The 25,362-nt window shown below is 37.4% G+C and overlaps 1 protein-coding gene across 2 annotated transcripts; it reads right to left on the bottom strand.

Annotated features, from left to right (window-relative positions):
- Positions 1-1,860: 1,860 nt before the first annotated feature.
- LOC132103380 (nonsense-mediated mRNA decay factor SMG5) lies at positions 1,861-25,255 on the bottom strand. Of its 2 annotated transcripts, none has more exons than XM_059508444.1 (22): positions 24,868-25,255; positions 23,445-23,543; positions 23,151-23,274; positions 22,900-23,056; positions 20,782-20,871; positions 20,591-20,680; positions 20,342-20,420; positions 20,075-20,200; positions 19,034-19,102; positions 18,708-18,919; positions 13,814-13,957; positions 12,248-13,096; positions 11,464-11,633; positions 11,249-11,324; positions 10,985-11,160; positions 9,890-10,048; positions 4,836-4,895; positions 4,559-4,718; positions 3,341-3,431; positions 3,099-3,173; positions 2,885-3,023; positions 1,861-1,954 (listed from the first exon to the last, which is right to left on the bottom strand). In XM_059508444.1, the coding sequence occupies exons 1-22, from the start codon at positions 24,930-24,932 to the stop codon at positions 1,871-1,873; spliced, it is 3,294 nt and encodes a 1,097-aa protein (XP_059364427.1). In that variant the 5' UTR covers positions 24,933-25,255; the 3' UTR covers positions 1,861-1,870. The 2 variants fall into 2 exon arrangements, with proteins under 2 accessions (XP_059364427.1, XP_059364428.1); XM_059508445.1 differs by having other exon boundaries at positions 13,820-13,957.
- Positions 25,256-25,362: the final 107 nt, after the last annotated feature.

Genomic DNA, 25,362 nt, shown 5'->3' with positions numbered 1-25,362 from the left:
GAGACCTACTTACACCAAGGTACTGAGAAACAGACCCTGTAAAAAGAGAAAATAAGGATATATATGCTGCTAGAAATCCTTTGATATATATATTTTTTATATTATTCCATTACATTTTTAAAGCATTAGAGACAAATTATGTGTTTTTATAACGAGAACAAAAAATGTAGTCCCAAATTAGCCTCTACTAAGTGATAAAGTAGGAATTATTAATTCAGATCGATTTAATTAGACCTGCAAATTAAGCATTTTATATTTAATTTTGATGTTTCCACAATTTACTTCATATTTACTGTTTATTGCTAGAAAATAACTGTAACATAAACTTATTTATATATAGTTTTATTTTAGTAATATTGATATACTGCATTGAATTTATTAATGGATTTTGAATGACATTTTATTTTCTGTTTTCATTTGATTTGTTTTAAAATTTTAGTTGTTGTCATATTTATTCATTTTCTTTTTAAGTATGTCAGTTTTAATTTTTTATTGTTATACTTAAACTAAGATTTCTTTTTCAGTTAATGTTTATTTTATTAAACTTTAAAAATTTTTTTAAAAGGTTTTAGTTGCAGTGAATAATATTTGATGTTCAGTAATATTTGTTTTGAATGTGATATTTATACTATGCAATATAAGCAGTACTGGTTCCAACATTAATAATACTTAAATTAATAATGTTTCTTCAGCTTCAAATGTCAGCTTTGTAACAAACAAATTACATTTTAAAAATAAAATCTCTTGGACTTTCAAACATTTACTGAAGGTAAAGTACCTTTCACAAACCATTTGCTTATATATAATCTATATATTTATAAAAGAAAGAAAGAAAGAAAGAAAAAAACAGCCATGACAGAGACAAAAGTGAGTTTTTCAATGAAATAATTTTATTGTTTAATGCACTGTCTCACACGAACACTGGATTCCTTTGCGTTATGCAATATGGGACAATTACTATGAGACCGTGATGGCGGATGGCTGGTACTAGATTTGCTGAGTAGTAATTTCATGTTTAGAGTCAAGCAGAAACACTTCCACATCTGTCAGCACAGTCGAGTGTGACCGGAGTCAGATGATGTCTGTGACTCCACACCGCCTCTTGACTGGATCTCTACACCCATCCTCATTCCTGTGTGTTCAGCACAGCATACACAGGAAATAACATAACATACAAAAATCAAATCAAATAAAAGCAACCATTTGCCAGCTCATACACAGATAACACAATACATTAAATCACAAAGTTACACAGCAAAAAGAAAAAAATGGGGAAAGCCACGTTAGAAAGAACAAATCACCAAAAAGAAGTGTACACCCTAAACCCTGAATCCTTTGACTCTGGGAGTCGAGGGTAAACGCTAGACAGGATGATTTCTGTTCTGTGCTCACCGCCCCGTTCAAACACAGACATCCATGTGGCAGTGCAACCCCATGATCGTAGCCAGAAGACAAAAATAATCCAAAAACATTGTTCTATATATTTCGATTTATGAGTTTGCTTTAACTTCTATGCAAATGAATGTTCGTTTCTCTCTCAAAACATATACACTCATTTCATCAGTGTATATGCCTGGTTATGGCGCACCAGGGGCACTTAAACTGAGTTATTTCACCCCGCAGGTTCTTTTAACCCTCCTGTGTCAGAGTTGAGGATGCGCTGTTGTAGATTAAAGCCCCCATTCCTCTGACTTCTCTTTTCTCTGAACACTTCCTGCACCCTCCTTCCTTCCAACCCTCTGTCTTTTGAGTTTTTTTTCCTGGAGATGCAGTTACAGACAGAGCAGTAAAGTGGGAGAGAGAGAGCGAGCGAGAGAGATAGCGAGTTGGGGAGTGAGCGTGCGATCAGCTGAATGCCATGCCGAGCCTCTCAGCCCATTTCTTTCCACTGCCTGCAGAAGTCAGTGATGCTCTTTAGCTCCATGCCTGCTGCTGCCACCGCCTGGACAGCTGCCTGCAGCGAGAGCAATGCACAGAGAGTTAATGCATCCTACAGACACCTCTGCAATAACACCAACTGTTCTTACACAGAAACATCTGACGATCTAAATTCTGCCAGGTCTGGGTGGAGTAGCAATGCTACAATACAGCTTAGCTTTTCAGCAAAAAGCTACATTTTATAGCAAAAGTAGCAACACATGCCACATTGTAGTGTGCATTTTTCAAAAAAAAGTCTACCGGTCAAAGGTTTTTTGCTTGAAAGACTATTCTTCTATTTAAATGCATAAATGCTGTTCTTTTTAACTTTTAACTGCTAAACAATTCAGAAATCAATCAAATTTTGAACTATATTACAATAGAAACCCCACTATTTTACAATATTATTATATTTAACAATATCACTGTACTGTTGATCAAATAAATCCAGCCTTTATGAGAATAAGAGACTATAAAATTCATGCATACACATATACACAGATATATAAATACAAATATACATATCAGGCTGCATTTATTTGATCAAAAATACAGTACTGTTTTGAAATATTTCAATCTAAAATAGCAATTTGAATATTTATTTAGACTGTAATATATTACAGTCATGCAGAGCATCATTCCTCCAGGCTTCAGTGTCACATGATCCTTCAGAAATCCTTCTAATATGCTGATTTGCTGCTCAAAAAACATTTCTTATTAGTATCAGTGTTGAAAACGAGTTTGCATGCTTAATATTTTTGTGGAAATGAATAGATTTGTTCAGGAATCTTTCATGAGTACAAAGTTCAAAAGAACAGCATTTATATGAATTAGAAATCTTTTGTTCATCATAAAGATCTTTACTGTGACTTTAAAGTACATTTCTCATACTATGTTATAAGGTTCTACAATACCATTCTATTGTGATCGTAGAAGCTTATTTGAGGTCTGCTCATGTCCGACTGACCTTCATGGAAGCTGATCTTTCAGTCAGCTCCTCTAGTGAGTGTCCTGTCAGGATGGTCACCATACCAGCGGTGTCTTCATCTCCACTGCTCTGAGATCCCGTCAGCTGGCGACAGCTGTCCACCATCTTATACAGGTGCCTGGCAACAGGAACAATCAGAGTTGAGACAAGACTTCACGACTTTGTAACAGGAAGTGAAGGTGATGTGGCTTACCAGGCTTCAATGTCCTGTCGTTTTAATTTGTCTCTCTCAAAGCTTCTTCCTGACTCTTTCTGGCAGCGGATGTACCTGTTGTGTAATCAGTGAGAATAAAAGCTCAAGCGTGAAACATTAAACCGTAGACTTTCTCAATAGCTCCGTCTCAATTTCCAGACTTCTTGTTCTAAAGGTCTGCTGTTTGGAAGAGTTTTACATTACCAGCATTGCTAAAACTCAGTGCTGCACTCAAGACGTACCTGTTCCCCTTCCGAAACTCTGTCTCAAGGAACCGGATTCCATCTCTCGCTCCAGAATTCTCTTTCTTCAGCAAATCCAGACCATCAATCACTGCAACAGATCAGAAAATTAATCTCAGTCAAGTTATTTGTACAGACACATGGACTGATTATTCCTGGCGCACGCTCTTTACAAAAAGTGCATACTTTTCATTACTTTTGAGGAAAAAACTGGTGGAGTTTAGATCTTAAATCATTGAGAGTGCAGCAATTAAAAAGAACCAGTGTTAAAATTCTGTTAGCCAATTAAAAATAACAGCAAATTAAATAACAAGAATGCCATACAGATGTCAAGCATCTACGCCAGGATGATTCACAGGGCTCCTGCTCTTTCTGAAAGATGGTTTTCCTTTTCCATGACCTTCCCAGTTTCTAGACTGAATAAGGATTGCTAGAAATCATTTTGACATTCAGAATGATGTCAACAATTTTGACCAACTCAAAAATAATGATTTGCAGGTTTTACTCTTTTGAGTTTGTTGAGTTTATGCTATTATAGTATTTATTAATATTTTGAATGAGCTTATATTTTTATATATCAGCTGTGTTAATTTTAGTAATTTTGTCTTTGTCTTTTTTATTATTTTTTTTATATTTCTGTACGGCATTCATTTATTTTCATTTCAGTAATGTTATTACTTCATCTTAAACATCCATTTTTTTTCATCAATTATTAAAATATAAATATTTGATTTAAACATACACAATAACTAGCAGTGTTATTTTAGTATTATTTATATACTATTCTAGTATTTATTAGTATTTTAGATTTGCCTTTTTTCAGTAATTTAGTTTTGTGCTTTTGTCATTTTTATTCTTTTTTTTTGTATTTCAACATAGCTTTATTTTATTTCAGTTTTAGAAATTTTAGTACTTTAATTTAAACTTTCTTATTTCAATTTTTATTTAAGTTACAGTTTTTCATCAAATATTTAAATTATATTTAATTTAACCTTTAATAATCAAAAATGAAAAATATTCTAGTTTTAGTTAACAATAACAACACTGTTAACTAGCTGATCAGGAGAGTATAACCAGATAAACATGCATTCACTATAGACATTTTAATGAATTAATAAGATTTAATTGCGTGATATTTCCAGACTCCCCAGCCATCTCCAGATTTCCCACAACTGTGGAAACTCTCATTAGGAGACGAGAGGAGACACGCGGGCTGACCTGTGCGAGGGATGATGATGATGAAGCAGCCGCTGGCAGCCAGCTGTCTGAGCAGCCCCAGATGCTGGCAGAGAACTGTGGTATCTGGCACCAGATAAGGAGACATGGAGGACTGGGCTTTGGGCTGCTGCAGACTGCCCTCCAGCTGAGAGACCTCCAACTGCAGACAGAGGAAATGCTTCATTACTGCACCCATTAACTGAGTACATTTGGATAAATGTTGTGAGCAAGATGTGCATTAATAAAAGTTAAAAATAAACATAACAGCTGGTCTGACCTGTAGGCGCAGCTGGGCCATATCTCTCATGAGCCGGTTTCTGCGAGCTTCCTCCTCCGCCTGTGGACGAGCCGAGGCAAGGTCAATATAACCTCTGTGTAACCTCAACACATGACTCAGATTTTATCCTCAGTAAACACAAGGTGTGAATAAGCAGCAAAATTTATAATATTCTTTTTTAGCCCTTAATAAGGAAGAGAAAAATAGCAGACTAGTATACTGTATGAGATTTGTCAGGCCGCCATGGACACGCCCTTTAACGAAACCTCAAGTCCTTCGCAATTTAACATCACAAAGGGCTTTAGATTACACTGACCAAGTTTGGTGTTGATCTGAATAAATCTCTAGGAGGAGTTCGTTAAAGTACAACCTCTGAAAATGGCAAAAACAACACCAATTTTGCAGGGAAAATTCAAAATAAGCGACTTCCTGTTGGGATTCAGATTTCGTACCAAGATGCATGTGTGTACCATTTTTTGTACATGTAAATGAAACATAGCTCGAGGCGCACTCCGTTGAATGTGTATAGGTGGCGCTATAGAACCATTTTGCCACACCGATGGACTATTGGCCTTTAGATGTGTTCAGGCCAGGACTCTTATCAAATATGTGAAGTTTGGGCAAGATCGGACATTTAATGCCGATTATAGTCATTATAATGGCGAGACTTTGAACTTTGTCACGGCGCCATGGACACGCCTTTTCAAGAAAACCCAAGATCTTCATAATTTAACATTGCACAGGCCTTTAGATTAGACTGACCATAAAAAAGACATTGATATCAAAAAATTTCAAGGAGTAGTCTGTCGCAGCGTAAAATATGTCACTTCCTGTTGCCAATAGGTGGCGCTATGACTATAACTGTATATGGGCATGTCAATCTGTTCAGGTTCAGAGTCTTATCAAACGTGAAGTTTGGGGCAGATTGGACATTGTATGTCTGAGTTATAGCAACTTCATTTTTCATGGCGAATCATCAAAATTCGCCAGGCCGAACAATCACACCATCGGTGCTCGGGCCCTAATAATGAACGGAGCAGATAGTTCGGGCCCTAATTAAAGCTGCAAGCAGCGATGAAAGGGCCCTCGCACCCGGGCTCACCACCACCCGGTGCCCATAGGAGGAACAGTGAACGTTGGGCCATATGCTTATAAAATAGTAAATATTTGTGCCATATTTCCTGCTGCCAACAGGTGGCGCTATGATTACTACTGAATATCGGCATGTTAATGTCTTCAGGCCAGGACTCTTACCAAACATGCAAAGATTCGGGCAGATCAGACATCTCATGTTTAAGTTACTATAAAATAAGTAATTTCCTGTTGCCAGCAGGTGGCTCTATACTTATAGCTGAATATTGGCCTTTAGTTGTGTTCAGGCCAGGACTCTTATAAAACATGTGAAGTTTGGGTCAGACTGGGAATGGTGGGTATGCATGAGTTACAACAACTTCATGTTTCATAGTATTAATAGCATCCTTTAGCACATAGTAAGTGTTGCTAGCATGTTTGAGAATATTTCTAGCATGATTAGTACACAACAGAATATTTTAATGTGTTACAAATAGTGCATAAAAGTGTTAAACATGACACTTCCTGTTGCCAGCAGGTGGCGCTATAACTATAAACAAATATAGACATGTTGATGTATTTAGGACAGGACCCTTGTCAAACGTGTGAAGTTTGGGGAACATCGGACATTGCTTGCCTGAGTTACTGCAACTTCCTTTTTCACTGCATTAGTAGCATGCTTTAGCACTTAGTTAACTGTTGCTAGCATGTTTTAGTATGCTTCTTGAATGTTGGCAGCCTATTTAACATTTGTTGATGCTTTTTTTATTTTGCATGGAGTCCATAACAGTCTTAAATATGCCACTTCCTGTTGCCATTAGGTGGCGCTATGACTATAATCGAATACGGGCATGTTGATGTGTTAAGGAAACTCCTCTTATCAAACTTGTTAAATTTGGGGAAGATTGGACACTGTATGCCTGAATTACAGTAACTTCCTGATTCACTGCAGTAATATGCTGCTTTAGCACTTCGCTACGTGTTGCTAGCATGTATTAGTATGTATCTAGTATGTTGCCAGCCTATTTAACACTTGTTTACACTTTTTAATATGTTCCTAGGAGTCCTTAACAGTGTTAACCATGTCACTTCCTGTTACCAGCAGGTGGCGCTATGACTATAAATGATTTTGGTCATGGGTGTATGTTCAGAACAGAACACCTATCACATGTGTGAAGTTTGGGGAAGATCGGACATTGCTTGCATGAGTTACAGCAACTTCCTTTTTCACTGCATTAGTAGCATGCTTTAGCACTTAGCTAACTGTTGCTAGCATGTTTTAGTATGCTTCTTGAATTTTGCCAGCCTATTTAACACTTGTTGATGCTTTTTTTTATTTTGCATGGAGTCCATAACAGTCTTAAATATGCCACTTCCTGTTGCCATTAGGTGGCGCTATGACTATAATCGAATACGGGCATGTTGATGTGTTCAGGAAAGGACTCTTATCAAACTTGTTAAATTTGGGGAAGACTGGACACTGTATGCCTGAATTACAGTAACTTCCTGATTCACTGCAGTAATATGCTGCTTTAGCACTTCGCTACGTGTTGCTAGCATGTATTAGTATGTATCTAGTATGTTGCCAGCCTATTTAACACTTGTTTACACTTTTAATATGTTCCTAGGAGTCCTTAACAGTGTTAACCATGTCACTTCCTGTTTCCAGCAGGTGGCGCTATGACTATAAATGAATTTGGTCATGGGTGTATGTTCAGGACAGAACACCTATCACACGTGTAAAGTTTGGGGAAGATCGGACATTGCTTGCCTGAATTACAGCAACTTCCTGTTTCATGGCGAAACATCAAACTTTGTCAGGCCGCCATGGACACACCCCTTGATAAACTCAAAACCTTCGCAATTTAACATCACAAATGTCTTATGATGACCCTCACTAAATTTGAAGACAATCTGATTAAAACTGTAGGAGTTCGTCAAAGTACGAGGCATGAAAATAGCAAAAACTGCACAAAAATCGTACAGGAAATTCAAAATAACTTACTTCCTGTTGGGTTTTGGATTTTGTACCAAGAGACTTTTTTGTAGATAATGGTGTGCTACATGTGTTTACCGATTTTCATGCATGTACGTGAAATGTAGCTCGAAGCGCACTCCGTTGAAATATAACAGGTGGCGCTATCGAGCCATTTTGCCACACCCAGTTCTGGAACCTTTATCAGATGTAAATTTTCGCCGGTCCTGATGCGTGTGCAAAGTTTCGTGAGTTTTGGAGCATGTTTAGGGCTTCAAAAATGTGATTCATTTCGGAGAAGAAAAAAAAGAAGAAGAAGAATAAACGGAGCAATTCCAATAGGGTCCTTGCACTGCAGTGCTCGGGCCCTAAAAAATCGTAACAATCCCAAACCTTTAAATGGTACTGTATATAATGTCACCGTTTAAACGCACAGGACACTTGTACAATGCAAGACAAAATGGACTGATAACCTACCACTGATATCCAACATTTTAAAACCCTCCACAAATTCTGTGTTCATCTTTGTATCTGCATAACGTTACGTTTTTTTGCATTCAAAATAGGGCTGCACGATATTGGGGAAAAATTACATTGCGATATTTTATTTTTCTGCGATATATATTGCGATATGAAATCTAATCAATTTTTTTCTTACAAACAAAAATGGGGTGAGCACACTTACACTCTCATTTTAAATGATTTAAACATCGACACCATAGTGTCAATTGATTAATATGCGCGAGGGAGAGAGCAAGACGTTGAGCGTGCGGCCGAGGCTTGCTCTCTCGCGCGTGTGCACTCGCGCGCTCTCTCTCTCTCTCGCGCGCGCTCTCTCACGCTCTCGCGGGCGCGTTCTCTCGCGCTCTCTCTCTCTCTCTCTCGCGCGCGCGCGCACTCGCTCTCACGCTCTCGCGGGCGCGTTCTCTATCTCTCTCGCGCTCTCTCTCTCGCGCGCGCGCTCGCTCTCTCTCTCTGGCCCATACAGTTAATGAATAACGGATCAACTACGACAGCCTACATCGCACATCATGCGATGTGACTATCGTGGATTCGTACATTGCGATATCGATGCTTAAATGACACATCGTGCAGCCCTAATTCAAAACACTATTTTCTGCCTAAGGACTGCATGATTAATGTGTATGAACTCCTGTGCATCCATAAACCTCACCTGAATGCCGAAAGATGGTTTCAGATTAGATCTAACATTATCTGACATGTAAAAATAGTAGAAATATCTAAATTAAGAGGACAGTTGGATATGAGTGTTAAGAATGTCAGAAACTGAAAATCCGAATTCAAATTTTCTTATTTCGCTGTTTACACAGATGCAACAAGATCTAATCAGGCTGTCTGTAGGATAGCACAAATGCAGACTAAAACCAACAGAAACTGCGTTTGAAAAGCACGCAGGACTCTCAAACTCAGCTTATTTAACAGCGGGGACACAGAGTTCCTGCTGATTGCTGTGGTTGTGCTGTAGTGGCGTATTACGAGAGATCTGCGCCGTTCACTGCAGACTTATTCCATGAGCTTGTCATGGACTGCCAGCCATTCCTTTCATTCGCAGACCCTGAAGGTTTTAATGAAATTGTACCAGAAAGAGCCACCTCTTCACCGGCACAGCAAGGTGGCACTTCAACCATCATTTGTTCTACCCCTAAGGGCTGTATGGTTGCCTGGCAACATAAGGCTCTCAAGCAAAAGCTCGCAAATATGGTGAGGTTTAATGAAAAAGCATTGTTTTCTTTACTGTAGACATGTCTGTGTGGACCCTATCATTAAGATGCACTTTCCGTGACTATTTTTGCAAATATTTAAGTGCTACATGCTACTGAAATGCCCAAATCGAACCAATGCATCTGAACACACAAAAGAGATCAGCTGAGTTACCGCCTCAAGAGGAAAAAAAGTTCAGTGTAAATCAACACAAAGCTGTTATTGCTCCACTAATAGTTTGCTTTTATGCCTTTGTATAATTACTATTCAGTCTCATGTCTTTTACCATGCGGAACTGGGCCTTGGCCTGCTGAACCAGGTTGTCCTGCTCTGATTGGCTGATGCTGGTGAAGATGCCCGCCTCCGGGTTGAAGTGTAACACGTTACATTGGAGATTTGTGAGGAAGTGACCAAAGCTGCGAATGCAGCTCACACGCACCACACACTGGACAACATGGAGAAAACAAGACATAAAGGAAAAACATGAGAGAATGCAAAAGACACTGAAGGTTAATTATACTTCATGTAACGAAACCCTATGCATTCTAATTAGCTGAAACCTAATTAAACATTAATGTGAAAAATTATATGTCATGTAGGGATGGGTGAGAATCCTAAGAAATGTAAGGATTATAAATTGTTTTAGTACTTTTGAAGAAGCACCAAATAATTATATTCTAATCTATGAATTTTTTTTGTTTACATATAAACTACCGCTCAAAATTCTCTTATGCACAGAGGCTGCATTTATTTGATAATAAAAAAAACAGTAAAAAGAGCAATATTGCTAAATATTATTACAATTAAAAATAATAGTTTTCTATTTCAATATTTAAAAAAATGTAATTAAGGGAAAGCAGAATTTTCAGCATCATTACTCCAGTCTTCAGTGTCACATGATCTTCAGAAATCCTTCTGATGCTGATTTGATGCTCAAGAAACATTTAGCATTATTATCAATGTTGAGAACAGTTCAACTATAAAAAAAATCAAATAAAAACAATTACTGAGCCTAAAGTTTTGAATAGAAGTGCATAGTATAAACTACTTTTTGACCACTATTTAAATACTATTAATAAGAGACCCAAATGCAAGTAAAATGTAGTAAAAACCCAGTTATCAGTAATGTTGTTTTCCACAGTTTTTACTAAATGAACAAGGAACAAAGATGAAACATGATTTAAATGTCTTTGATAACAAACAAATTGTTGAATCAGTTGTTCAGATAAATTTTTGAGTTGATAAAAAAACAGGAAAAGAGTGAAACCTTTTTTTTTTTTTTTTTAATTTAATTTTTCTTTAAATTCTTTTTTTTTAGAATTTAAAAATTCTTCCATGTGTTCTTCCTATGAGCACACAAGGAGGCAAGTTTGGTGGTTACCTCATCCAGAGGGGTAAGAGGGGGTCTCTGGCCTGTGAAGTCCAGGCGTCGATGGGCTACGCTGAGGGCAGGGAGGTGGCGGAGGGCCAGATCCTCTGGCAAGAGCAGTGTCTGGACCAAACCGGGCTGCTCACACTCATTCAGCAGGTCTGTTACATGCTTATTCAGACCTAAATCTGCAAGAGAACAGGAGAAAAGGTCCTGTTATTATTATTATTTTTTTTTATTGTGATTTTAATCCATTAATAAACTGATTTCTCTTACCAGTTTCTAACATCTTGCTGCCCACAGGAAGCAAATTAAGCAGCACTGAGAGTCTGTTCCACAGGCTCTGAGAACTCTGTTTGGGTAGATTCCAAAGACCAACATGTTTACAATGTATAACAGTACCAACATGTATAACAGCAACAACACATAACAATACCTAAGCAAACAAATGATTCTGCAGGTAAAATGCACAATTTCAGATTCACATGTACCTGAGCGCACATGAGGATGATATCAGTGTTTGTCCTCAGCCAATCCAAGAAAACCTTCACCACCTGGATGAGACCCTGATTTGTCAGAATCTCCAGTCGCTCAGAAAGAGTTTTCTCACTGTGAAGCGAATGGTTGCTGTGCTCACTGCCCTCCGATTCAGAGTCAGGATCTGCGTACGACAAATCAAATATTCATAGTTTTATGAGAATGGACAACAAATTAACTTTCTGTAGTATATATATATATATATATATATATATATATATATATATATCTGTAGTATATATATATATATATATATATATATATATATATATATATATATATATATATATATATATATATATATATATATATATATATATATATATATATATATATATATATATACATACATACATACATACATACATACAAAATGAATCTTTATAATAAGAAATTTCTCATGCACCAAATCAGAATCTAGAATGATTTTTGAAAGATCATGTGACAAAGCTGAAAAGCTTAAAATTCAGCTTTGAATCACAGGAATAAATTAGATTTTTAAATACAGCAAAACAGAAATAAATTATTTTCAATTGTAAAAATATTTTACAGTATTAATGTTTTTTTTTCTTCTGTATTTTAGATCAAATAAATGCAACTTTGGGGAGCAGAAGAAATTTCTTACTGGTACCAAACCTTTTAAATGCTAATGTAAAGCATAAAAATTAGATTAAGAAAAAAAAAAAAGTCTAAATTAATTGAAAAAACTCAAAATCTATTTTTTGTAAAACAAGTTACCATTGTCATTGGTTCCATTAGCAATATCTGGACTCATGCTTCTTGGTATTTCTCCAGTAGGAGGTGTGGCTTCTTGGACTGGGGCAGGGTTTGAGTCTGGGATGGGGTTAGTGGGAGCTGCAGGGCGGAGCAGTACATTGCTAAAGGTGGGGGCGAGTCGAAAGCAGCGTTTGGCTTGGAAGAGCTGGGAGGACATGGCCTGCAGGTTACTGCTGATGCTGGTGTCATTAGACACTGACGGGCCATTGGTTACTGGAGGTGTAGAGTTTTCCTCCCTAGACGGTTGCGGTTGCTCATCTTCCTCTTGTTGCTGCTGTTGTTGTGGCACATTCTCGGCATCCTCCATGTCTTCAAGGTCCGAACGAGATTCCTGACTGTTCATGTCGGAGTCCGTCTCGACGTCAAAAGCTGTGCCGCCCTCATCCTCCGAACCGCTTTCCCAGCTGCCATCCTCTGGCAGTGGTCCCCTCCGCCCTTCTCTTCCTAAAGAGTTTATCTGGACCCTAGCAGATTCCAGACCGTCGACTGGACCCCTGCCTTCCCCACTCTCTTCTTCGTCACTCTCAAATCCCTCGCTCAGGTCGCTCTCGTCCTCCTTATGAGCGCAGCGTCTGCGGCGAAGCATCGAGAGCCGTGAGAACTTCCGCTTCTGTTTTTGCTTTTCCTCAGCTGATCTTTTCTTCTCCAGGCTATTCTTTGTCCCCGGTGTCCTTCCGTTCCCCTTAGGCTCGTCTTCCTCATTTTTCTTCTCCTCGTCCAGCTCTTCATCATCTTCCTCTAGGGAGCCGTTCTGCAGTTTTCTCTCCTCTGATAGAGCAGCACTACCATGATCTCTGGCATCACCGTCGTCTACAAACGAACAAACGCATCGTATTGGAAAGGTTAGTTTTAAGTGAACAGTCACATGACAGCAAAAAGCAGAAACAAAAATTTTTCAAATCCTAGTGAGCTGGGATCCTAGTGCTTCATGACAAAAAAAAAACATAAAACATTCCCGTGCTTTCTAATATTTCACATTTTGGTAAGAATCTAAGACAGCACTGAAAATATTCTTCACAGATCCAACAACTTCTTTGGTAGAAGTAATATTACCTTGTATCAGAAAGACAAAATTACATTTAAAGTCGCCATGAAATGTTAGCTGCGATAGTCTTTTCTTTCCTACTGTGACGTAAATCTGAGTGAAATGGCTTCTGGAATGTTGGGTGGGATTTTGGCGGGAGTTTGATTGACAGGCGATCTGACCAACAAGACAGAGCAGGTTACTTTTCGGATGAATCTATAAGTCTATAATCTATAAATATTTAAGTCTCTTCAGCATTATGACTGGACATATCCAGCGACCAGCGAAGGGTGCTTAAGTCTAACTTCTTTTCTGAGTCTTACGTCAGGAAGGGAAGGGACATCATTCAGAGGGGGAGGTTAATGTTTTTGATTAAAGATCACAAGTGCAAATAAATTTTTTTTAAAAGGGGCATGGTAAAATCAATTATAATAAATACTTCAACACTGTAAATTTTTAATTTTCATTTTTGCTTTCATGGTGTCTTTAAGCAAGGGAAGTACCTGTACCAGTGTTATGAGTGCGCAGGGGTGGGACATCACTCTCACCCTCCTCCAGTTCAGCTTGCAGTCGAATGTTGACATGATTGACCAAATGGGAGAACAGAGCCAACGTGAAAGCGATGGAGGCACTGTACTGCTTTGAAGCTAGAATTAAATTAAAGTTGCACAGATGAGATAGTACTTCATTTGCAAAAAAAGTTAAATAAAAACTGTCATTTGAAAGCTTCCAACAGTTCCCTACAAGGGCATTAAATTGACAGATATTTGAGATATCTTTTAAATATCTTGACTTTACCAAGGATGGGAAACTATTTTTAAAATACCCTGATTTTCCAGGTTTTTCAAAGCATGTATTCACATAGAATGTTTATTTATATTTTGATTTTATATCTACTTTATATGTACTAAAATTATTAAAACTGAAATATAAATTCAAGTTAAATAGAAATATAAAAAACTAATACAAATGACAAAAGCACATAAACTAAATAATTAACTAAAATTAAATCATAAAAAACAATTCTAAATATGAATAAATACTATAGAAGTAAATATATGTTATAGTTGGAAAAACAGTGGTCAACCTAGTCTTAAGCAAGTTATTAAAGCAACACTATGTAACGTTTTCTGTGTTCAAAATTTGCAAAATTCAGGCGTTAAAGCAAAAAAATTAAATCCAAGGAAATTACATGATTGTATTGAAAAACACTGTTAAAATATATATTATATATAGGCATGCCTATACATACAGGTGCATCTCAATAAATTAGAATGTCGAGGAAAAGTTCATTTATTTCAGTAATTAAACTCAAATTGTGAAACTCGGCTTTTAAATAAATTCAATGCACACAGACTGAAGTAGTTTAAGTCTTTGGTTCTTTTAATTGTGATGATTTTGCCTCACATTTAACAAAAAAAACAAAAAAAAACAACTCACTATCTCAACAAATTAGAATATGGTGACATGCCAATCAGCTAATCAACTCAAAACACCTGCAAATGTTTCCTGAGCCTTCAAAATGATCTCTAAGTTTGGTTCACTAGGCTACACCTGACAGTTGTCCAGAAGACAATCATTGACACCCTTCACAAGGAGGGTAAGCCACAAACATTCATTGCCAAAGAAGCTGGCTGTTCACAGAGTGCTATATCCAAGCATGTTAACAGAAAGTTGAGTGGAAGGAAAAAGTGTTGAAGAAAAAGATGCACAGCCAACCAAGAGAACCGCAGCCTTATGAGGATTGTCAAGCAAAATCGATTCAAGAATTTGAGTGAACTTCACAAGGAATTGGCTGAGGCTGGGGTCAAGGAATCAAAAGCCACCAAACACAAACGTGTCAAGGAATTTGTGAACCACAGACAACGTCAGAGGAATCATACCTGGACTAAGGAAAAGAAGAAATGGACTGTTGCCCAGTGGTCCAAAGTCCTCTTTTCAGATGATAGCCAGTTTTGTATTTCATTTGTAAACCAAGGTCCTAGAGTCTGGAAGAAGGGTGGAGAAGCTCATAGCCCAAGCTGCTTGAAGTCCAGTGTTAAGTTTCCAAAGTCTGTGATGATTTGGGGTGCAATGTCATCTGCTGGTGTTGGTCCAATTGTGTTTTTTGTAAACAAAAGTCATTGCATCCATTTACCAAGAAATTCTGGAGCACTTCATGCTCCCTTCTGCTGACCAGCTTTTTGAAGATGCATATTTAATTTTTTCAGCAGGATTTGGTACCTGTCCACACTGCCAAAAGCTCCAAAAGTTGTTTAATTTAACATGGTGTTGGCCAGCTAACTCACCAGACCTGAAGCCCAGAGAGAATCTATGGGCTATTGTCAAGAGGAAGATGAGAAACAAAGAGACCAAAAAATGCAGATGAGCTGAAGGCCACTGTCAAAGAAACCTGGGCTTCCATACCACCTCAGCAGTGTCACAAACTGATCACCTCCATGCCACGCCGAATTGAGCAGTAATTAAAGCAAAAGGAGCCCCTACCAAGTATTGAGTACATGTACAATAAATGAACATACTTTCCAGAAGGCCAACTTCATACAATTTTTAATGTGAGCCAAAATCATCACAATTAAAAGAACTTAAAAGAAGACTTAAACTACTTCAGTCTATGTGCACTGAATTTATTTAATACACGAGTTTCACTATTTGAGTTGAATTACTGAAATAAATGAATTTTTCCACGACATTAGAATTTATTGAGATGCACCTGTTTTATGAACATAACCAACTTTAGCACATTATGTATTAAAACAAATACCTTCAGAGGTACCTGATGACGTTTCACTTTACAGAGTGATTAAACAATGATTAAAACCATTACATTTTAATATTTGACCACACACAGAAACTTTTATTTTGAAATCACGATGTACAATACATGGCATATTTAGACATAGGTTGATGTATTTTCCTGTGTTGGCAAAGGTTTATTAATTATTTATGTTACAAATCTAGTGAGATAATGCACTGTTTTCCTAGATGAACGTTAATTCAAATTCACTGCGTATACAGAGGAAGAGTTTAGCCCCTTTCACACATAGAGTCTTTACTGGTAAATTACCGGTAAGTTACCATTAATAGATCATGTATGAACAGGACCTTTTCAAAAATCCCGGTAAAATTGTTCTGGCAATCATATCTTATGGAGATGGCATGATTACTCTGAGCTGTTTACAAAGCTCTGCTGCTTTATAATAGTGATGTCCGATTCGTGAACGAATCATTCAATTTAACCGGTTCTTCTTAGTGAACCGGTTGAACCAGTTCACAAAATCGAACTGAATCGTTTGAAACGGTTCGCGTCTCCAATAAGCATTAATCCACAAATTACTTAAGCCGTTAACTTTTTTAACATGACTGACACTTTTTTTTTAAGATGAATGTTTCTAATCTGTATATAGTAGATAATGTATAGGCCAAAAGGGGTTTTCAGGGAAGTTGGACAATAATTAAGACTCTAAAGACTCTATGTTTAATAGGAATAAGGGATGATTTAAGAAATATCAGTACTGTATTTATAGTTAATGATGACACATTGACAAATTGAGTTTGTAGTAGGCTAAACAGAACATGAACACGAGTAGAGCAGCTGATGATACTGAACTGCAGCACGTGCCGGTTAGAGCGATTCTCGTTCTCGGGTCAAGAACCGATTGCATCGGTTTTCGGATCATCAGTACACTGAACTGAAAACCGTTTCTTTCGGATGTGTCCGATTCGAGAACTGAGGAGCCGATGATACTGCGCATGCGTGATTCAGCGTAAAGCCGACTGACTCACTGCGCGTCTGAACCGAACTGATTGTTTTGGTGATTGATTCTGAACTGATTCTGTGCTAATGTTATGAGCGCCGGTAAAGCGAGGGCTTGAATGAAGGGCAATCTAGCAAAAACGTAAGTTCATTTAATAACAAATACAACGCAATGGATTATGCATAGTAAGTGGATCATGGTTTCTGCGCTGATGACACCTAATTTATTTACTTTATATCTTCAAGACTTAAATCCTCGTATGCACATCATTGCTGTTACTGTATTTGGGTGCGTTGTTGCAAAACTTAATTGTAAACGTTTCATGATTATGAGGTTTTTAACTGACTAAAGTTGATTACTGACTTTATATATTTGAATGTTTGATAGACGTGACGCCATTACGTCATCGCCAATGACGTCATTATGTCGAGCATAAAAGAACCGCTGAACCGGTTTATTGAATCGAACCGTCCGAAAGAACCGGTTCGCGGAAAAGAATCGAACTTCCCATCACTACTTTATAATTAGCTTTTCTATGTAAATATGCGCTAGATCTTTGACCATTGCACATGCAGCTTTTTGTCACCATTGCACATGCAGCTTTTTGTCACGCTTCTCCATTCATTTGGGCTGCGACTCTGTAATTGGATACTATTATGCGCATCTCATGCTTATAAGTGCAAAACATTCTGATATGTTTTGAGTAATGTCTATGTCTGAGTAATGTTAGTTATGTTGAGAGTGAAAGCTGTGCTCCTCTGATTCCACTGGTAGGTGAACTCATGGAATCGAAAGTGATATCAATATATATTTAATTCAATAATTAAAAGATAAATTAATTTAATGTTTTATGTGTTTAATGTTTAATGTGCATCTCAGTAAATGCTTTATTTAAAACCCCAACTGAATGGGACTTAAATGCACTTAATTAATCTGTCAACCTTATTGTCATCGTTCACAGACAGAGAAACAATGGGTAATAATTAAATGTTTATTTTTGATGTATGCATTGCATTCTATGCATTTAAAAAGTAAAAATATTTTTTAAAATATTAAGGAAACTTAGTTGTTCATTTTAAGAGACCCAGGAGTCTTATTTTCTCTTGCATAATCAATATTGCACTTTAATTAAGCAAAAACACATTTTATTCGATTACTCGATTAATCGATGGAATTTTTGGTAGAATACTCGATTACTAAAATATTCGATAGCTACAGCCCTACTGCAGAGTAACACATACCTGCATGAATCGCCTTAGACATAAATTTGGAGAAGTAGCTCTGATCAGAATGTTCTTCTACGGGATTCATGCAGTTCTGTTTATTAACTGCTAGAGCACCAAAATTTACATAGTGTTGCTTTAAGTATTACAAGTATCATTTGTCCTTCACAGTGTTGTATCTAGTTAGGATGCAGTATTACCAGGAAACTGAGCTTGTTGTATTATGTATCAAAATCAAAATAGGCCTGTGACACACAACTGGCATTCCAAATAAAAATAACTTTCATGAAACCAGCACTATTTTTAGATTAGTGAAGCAGTACCTGTCTGTTTATTCAGTGCAACATAGTTAAGGACATGATGACTTTGTGTAAAATGAGCAGCAGATGTTGTGATCAATTCTTTCGGTCCATACTTACCCCCTCTCTTCAAACTGTGCACCACCATAAGGCAAGTCACCACCATCTTGAATATGAGGCTGTCAGGAAGCACAGAACAGACGGAGTCGTGCTCTTCCTCCTCCTCACTGGCTGACTGGCTGCCGTGAGCAGGAAGGGGGAGGTAGAACAGCACCAGGTTAAAGTCTTCCAGCACAGACTGGCACAGTGATGTCAGCTCCGTCTCCATCAGACTAAAGAGGTGACAGGACTTTAGTCATGTTGATTTGATTCTCAAATTATATCTTTCAGGTGAGGAATGATTTTTAATAACATAAAACAGGTTCAGCTGGAGGTGATGCTCTCACCTGTTCTTGGGCTGCAGCAGACTCTGCAAATACATGAAGCTCACCAGCAGTCTTTTGATGTCTTTTGACCTGAGGCAAGAATAACTTAATTAATGTTAGTGCTAGTCTACAACATGATGCTAGAATGCTTTATGGCATGGTTTCCAGAAGATTTGTGCCCCAATCTGAATACTGTGTTCGGAAAGGAAATGACATGTACTACGGAACCCCTAAAGCGAATAAATATTAAATATTTTAATTCTCTTGAAATTATATTGTTGGGTAATTACACTGCAATCAAACTGTGTGTCGCATTCGGTTACTACAGTCAAAATGATGAAACTCTCTTCAAGAGCGCACAGTAACTGAGGTTTAAAACTGTTCAAAGTAAAGGCTTAATAAACTAACGCACGATTTAATACACTACGTATCAATATCTCTTCGCTTTGTACTAGTGATGTCCGGATTGCAAACGAATCGTTTGATTTAACCGGTTCTTCTTAGTGAACAAAACTTTTTGACTTAATTTTTGAAAATCATTAATATTCTAAATGTAAATTACAATGGTTACCATATAGATAGGATTATGCTTTAGGCTCAGTATTAATATCTGGCTAATTAGATACAGCACACATATCCTTAAAAAGCTGCATAATTTAAGTAATCATTTATGTCCTTATAATAAACAATGCAGGACAAGTAATGCGTTGATGATTAATACTTGGGGATGGGGGTTTAAACTAGGAGTAATAATAGTAGTAATGATTGTTTTAGACAGCACCAGTAATAAAATGTACAATAATTAATAAAATACATTTAACTTTTCTTTGGTTTTAAAAACCAATGAGTCATTAAAAGTTTATTTTAATTCAGATTTATCCTATTTACTCTATTAATGCATTTAGTCTAAATGTGTATGATCCATAAGTGCATGATATTCAGATCCAAACAACAACAGCAACAAAACTGTTGGAACAGAAAAGGCATCAAATATATCAAATATATTTTCAGAAACACTCCTCCATCCTGTCTTTATATGTATATGAAAGAGAGGGAACACACCTCTGGCGTGATGGTGACAGTTTCTTCATCTCTTGTTTCTTCACCTGGTGGTACATCTTGGCTGCCTTGTCAAACAGACGCTTTAAATTCCCATAAGCACCATCGAAGGGAGTCTCTGACTGAATACTATTTGACAGGACAAACCAGTTTGTCATTGATCATGCAGGGTTATCAGATTCTTCACACACTAGTCATATTAAAGATCTGTAATGCTGCTGTATCCATTTTTTGTCCATTTAAATATGACGCTGTTCTCAGATAACTTACCAGCGCAAGTAGTAGTAAGTAGCCTCCACATTATAAAATGTACTTCCAGCAAGTGTACCCAGCTGATTAAACGGCATGCCTGTAAAAGACAACAAAACATTTCCCCAATGCAATAACATGTAAGTCAAAAAAAAAACAAGGAATCTATTAAAGGTTCATAAAAATTCACTGTTAAACAGACAAAAGCATGCTCTCCAGTACCAGGAAAAGGTGTTGTAAGGAGGATGTGAGAAGCAAGGACTTGCTCACCGACGTGAGGTGCGACAGACAGGGCCTGGTGATAGAAGCGCTCCGCCAGCTGCTCTGCCTCCACTCCCGCCAGTTCGTTTTGGTACCGCGCTTCATAAACATTATACAGCTTGATTTCAGATTATGTGAACATAAAAATCACACTGCAAGACAGAGATTTTTTATTAAATATCAAGTGAAAACACACTTACCAAGATCTCCCAAGTACACAAGGCATCTGTGACATGCCATCTGGGCCCACTCCATCTCTTTAGGGGTGGCTGAGACTGGTTTCTTACGACCTGCAGTCATTAATCAAAGACAGATTATCTAAACTAAGAAATTTTGCTACACAGTATTCCTACATTTTTTGACCATTGAACTTCTGTACTGTAATATTTACATGACTTGTACAATCAATTATGAAGACTTGATACTAGGGCTGGGCGATGTATTGAATATTAGCAATAATATCGGAATAATTTTGACGACAATGTAAAATTTGAAATATAGAATATTTCAAATTCAAGCATACTTTCCCAAAAGAATGCGCCGAGCGTCCAAAAAAAGGAACATGTCACTGCGGACTGCTCTACAATCCTCTACTATAGCCCCTTTCACACTGCACGTCGTACCCGGAACATTGCCGGGTCGCCTTCTGTGTGAAAGCAAACATGTCCTGGGATTGATTCCGGCATTGAACCCGGATCAGGGACCTAGTAACATTACCGGGTTCAACCCGGGACGAGCACTGTGTGAACAAAAGCCAGATCTAATGCCGTGTGGAAGTGATGACGTGCGTTATCGCGCGACTCTTTTACCGGCTGTTTTGAAGGAAGATCAACGTTCGCGACAAAAAATATGTGCAAACTGTAATGAAGCAGAGATCAGTTAGTTCCTCACTTTCTGCGCTGATGCTGAGATCGTTCGCTTGCTTCAGTGAAAGTATAACGTGCCTAACTTTTTCGACTCGTACATTACACGTCACGCCCCAATTGTCACGTGTCGTTACGGGATCTTAACGGGTTGTGTGTGAAAGCACGCACATATCCCGGGTAATCACTGGCAGTGTGAAAGTGCAAAATCTAGCGACCCGGGAACAATTGCAGGAACACTTTACCCGTGTATTTGCCGGAATGGCAGTGTGAAAGGGGCTTATGAGAGCTTTCATGAAAGCAGTTGCCAGATAACAATAGTATAAATCCCCGAATCAGAGCTTCATTGTTACAGGGATACATTTATTTTTTTTTTGCAATCTGGCAACCATTGGCACGTGCTTATTCCTCATTGTGGAAGCACCGCAGACGATGATCTGAAAACACTAACAAACCGAGTTTAGCAATCTATTGAAAGCGTCGTTCAGGTGGTCTTTGTTATATCATATCGACTGTATTGTTTGTGATTGTGATTGCTGAATAAATGCACTTACTCGACCACTGATGTTTGGATAGAGAAACATAGACTATGGCCATTTGGAATTACTATTAGGGAATTTCACTGTTATATTTACCAGTTTCCATAATATAGAGAGAGAGCAAAAGTCTTTGGTATTCATTTATATATATTTATATAAGAAATAGCTATGTGCTTCAGCAACTAGCTCCCCATCTAAGAGGGTTTCTAGTGTCAGTAGGAACATAGTTTACTGAATCAGAGCTTCTCTTAAATCCGCAGACAGTTGACAGACTTGTGTTCTTAGCTTAAAAAAAACTTGTAAAATAAAATATTTAAATAAAATACTTATCCCAGTTGCATAGTTTAAATTGTGAATTACATGCACTAAACAGTTGACAGAATGCACTTTCTGTACTTTTTTTTTGCATCACTTCAGTTCCATATAGGACTTACATGTGTTCATTTAATAAAAAGCATTAAGTGATCACTTGGTATAGATTTTTTTAAACTGCTTAAATTAGCTGTTTAATCTTAATTGTTTTTGTTTTTTTAATGGGCAAAAAAAAAATTATTATTTAAATGCAAATGCAAACATATCGAGATATATATCGAATATCGTACAAATTTTGACAATATCGAGATACATATATTTTTTATATATAGCCCAGCCCTACTTGATACCAATTTTCCATTATCCTTAAATAGATTACATTCACAAAAATTTAATCTCTAGACAATTATACATTTTAAATTTACAAAAAGAATTATTTCCATGATATTTTTCAGGTCTGATCTTTGATATTTTCAGGTTCTACATGACTGTGGGAACCCTGGCTATTCTGTTTATAAGGTAGACATATTTCCCAAAAGATTTGATCAGTGAATTCTATGAATTTTCTAGTTATTGTTATTACTTCATAATATGCATGTCTCACCGATGAGTGGGTCGGTGACGTGTGTCCAGTCGATGCAGTCCTGTAGCTCCAGCTGATAGTGTGACTGGATGTAGAGCAGCAGGTGTTGAAAGAAGCCCACCCCAGCGATCAGATGGGTCCTGTAGGCACACTCCAGAGCACTGCGGCTGTGAATATGCTGCAAAGAGAGGCAGGATTTCAGCCTGATGCCAGATACAGCAGCAAATAAGAGTACTTTAAATTATGGAATGTGTAGTGTTAGATGACAGTACCTTCTTGTTGGTCTTGATGACCTGAATGACCTCATAGTAGACCTTCCTCCACAGCAGCTCTTCTGCCTTGCGTCCATAGTCCACAGGGTGCAGAAACATCAGCTTTACACAAAGTTCACGCAATCTGGTAAAAAAAAAAAAAAGTAAGAAAATAAGAAGCCTTGATATGTAAGTATATGGGAACGTTAATGAGTTGTTGTGTCCTAAACAGATGTGACAACAATAAAATTTCTCTCTTATCCATGTACTGTATTGTGTCTGGTCGGGTTGCAGAGACAGTGTACTCATGCTTACTTGTTCCTCAAACTGATATTCTCAGGTTTGAAGACCTCCCTATATGATGACTTGCCGCTGATTATAGTATCCAACTTATGCACCGTTTCCACAACAGCCCTACATAAAACAGAAAAGAAATGAGGAAAACATTGTTACATACATCACTTACTCACAATATAACAAATCCCATTCCACACTTTCAGTTATTAACGTTTCGTTTTACTTGCTACAAATTAGCTTTGTACTAAATTAAACCTGCTGTCATTTTTTATATATTACTAAAGATAAAATGTAGGATTTTTAAGAGAGGGGCCAGTTAATTTAATCTTCTGAATGTGAAAATTAATCAATGATATTAAATTATTAGAAGATGAAAGATCAATTTCAGCTGCACCTAGAAAGCCCATTTAATCATAAATGATACATGAATTTATAAGGCCTCTAAATTATCAACAATCAAAAACTTTGGTAAAAATACCTATTGTAAACAATCTATTGGATATCTTCTGTCATCAAAGCAAAAGGGCTTTTAGAATAATTCTAAAAATACAGGATATATATATTAACCATTATTTTAAATTGTAATAATATATCACAATATTACATTTTTTTCTGTATTTTTGATCAAATAAATGCAGGCTTGATGAGCAGAAGAAACTTCTTTCAAAAACATAAAAAATAGTAATGTTTCCAAACTTTTGGTCTGTACTGTATATAATGTTACTAACATTTTGAGAAGAACTTGAACTGAAGCATCTTAGGTTTACTTAATCATCCATACATATTTTTTTTTGGGGGGGGGGGGGGGGGGGTCATGTTAAAGCATGAATATCAAAATTACATTACAAGCTATTAGAACTTTATTGTACATTATTTATATATAAGCTCAGTTTGGGCCTCTGAACAAAATTATATTCAGATCCATGAGATCATATTGCAGATCCATATTCTCCTATATCACATTATTTAAGCCACAGAAGCGTAATGTATCAAATATGATACCAATCTGTTTCAAAGATTCTATTCTAAGTTTTATTTTAGGGAGTCTATTCATTTCAAATAACTAGATTTGTCTGTCTATTATACACAAGTACAATCCATACGTATACAGATGCTTAAAATACGTTTAATTCTCATACAATTCTGGCCTTTCATTTTTATTTACACACATCTGTCCTTTTATAGAAACTAAGAGTACCTTTAGACATAAATCACAGAGTAAATTTAGATTTAATAGCTATAATTTGATGCCAGGCATACCAAATACTTTAAGATTTCCAGATGAGACATTATGAACACGCCGCATATTCAAGTGTCAAGTGTCTCGTTCAGAATTATTCCTTTGTGAATGGTTTCCAACCGTTCTGACCCACAAAAACATAAGATATATAAAGTGTTACAGATATTTTTGACAGTACCGGACTGCTATCAGCACTCTTACCTATACAGCCGTTTAATATGAAGCACTTTGGCCTCTGACTCGCTGTCTTGACCCGGTCCGCTCATCCTAGCAGGGATAATGCTGCTGCTGTGGTATGTTTTCGTGGATCTTGTTTTGGTTCGTTCAGTCCCAGTTTAGCGCGCGGCTAACATTAGCAGGCTAGCTAATTCACCTATTTCCCACAAATTACAACTTGAACACAAACACTGTCATTCCGGACCTCCCCCGCCACCGGCCGCGATACCCATCCGTTCGGAAACCGGTGTGTGTGCTGGTGTCGGTTCGGGTCAGCTGTCACATTTTGAAGGGGTTGTGTTCGCGTTGTTGTCACTCATCATTCCGAGTGTCGCTCCGCAAGCGGCCATTTTTCCCCCTCCCACCGCACACAGTTCAGCGACCGCTGCAAGTATCGCGACAATTGACATATTGCGCCGCTAAAAGTCTCGCGAGAGTTTCTTGAGGTCAAGTTCTTGGTCAAGTAGTAGCGCTTTGCTG

The sequence above is a fragment of the Carassius carassius genome, chromosome 24 (genome assembly GCF_963082965.1).
Source record: "Carassius carassius chromosome 24, fCarCar2.1, whole genome shotgun sequence".
In the NCBI taxonomy this organism is placed as follows: domain Eukaryota; kingdom Metazoa; phylum Chordata; class Actinopteri; order Cypriniformes; family Cyprinidae; genus Carassius; species Carassius carassius.
Note: the sequence above shows the minus strand (reverse complement) of the source record. Positions and strands in the feature narration are given on the sequence as shown.

Excerpts from the sequence above, each read along its gene's own strand:
- LOC132103380 (XM_059508444.1), bottom strand. The coding sequence starts at position 24,932 with ATGAGCGGACCGGGTCAAGACAGCGAGTCAGAGGCCAAAGTGCTTCAT. Across the intron at positions 20,872-22,899 it reads CGTCACCGACCCACTCATCG|GTCGTAAGAAACCAGTCTCA; the intron begins GTGAGACATGCA and ends TAATGACTGCAG. Across the intron at positions 4,719-4,835 it reads TGGCCCAGCTGCGCCTACAG|TTGGAGGTCTCTCAGCTGGA; the intron begins GTCAGACCAGCT and ends CTCTGTCTGCAG.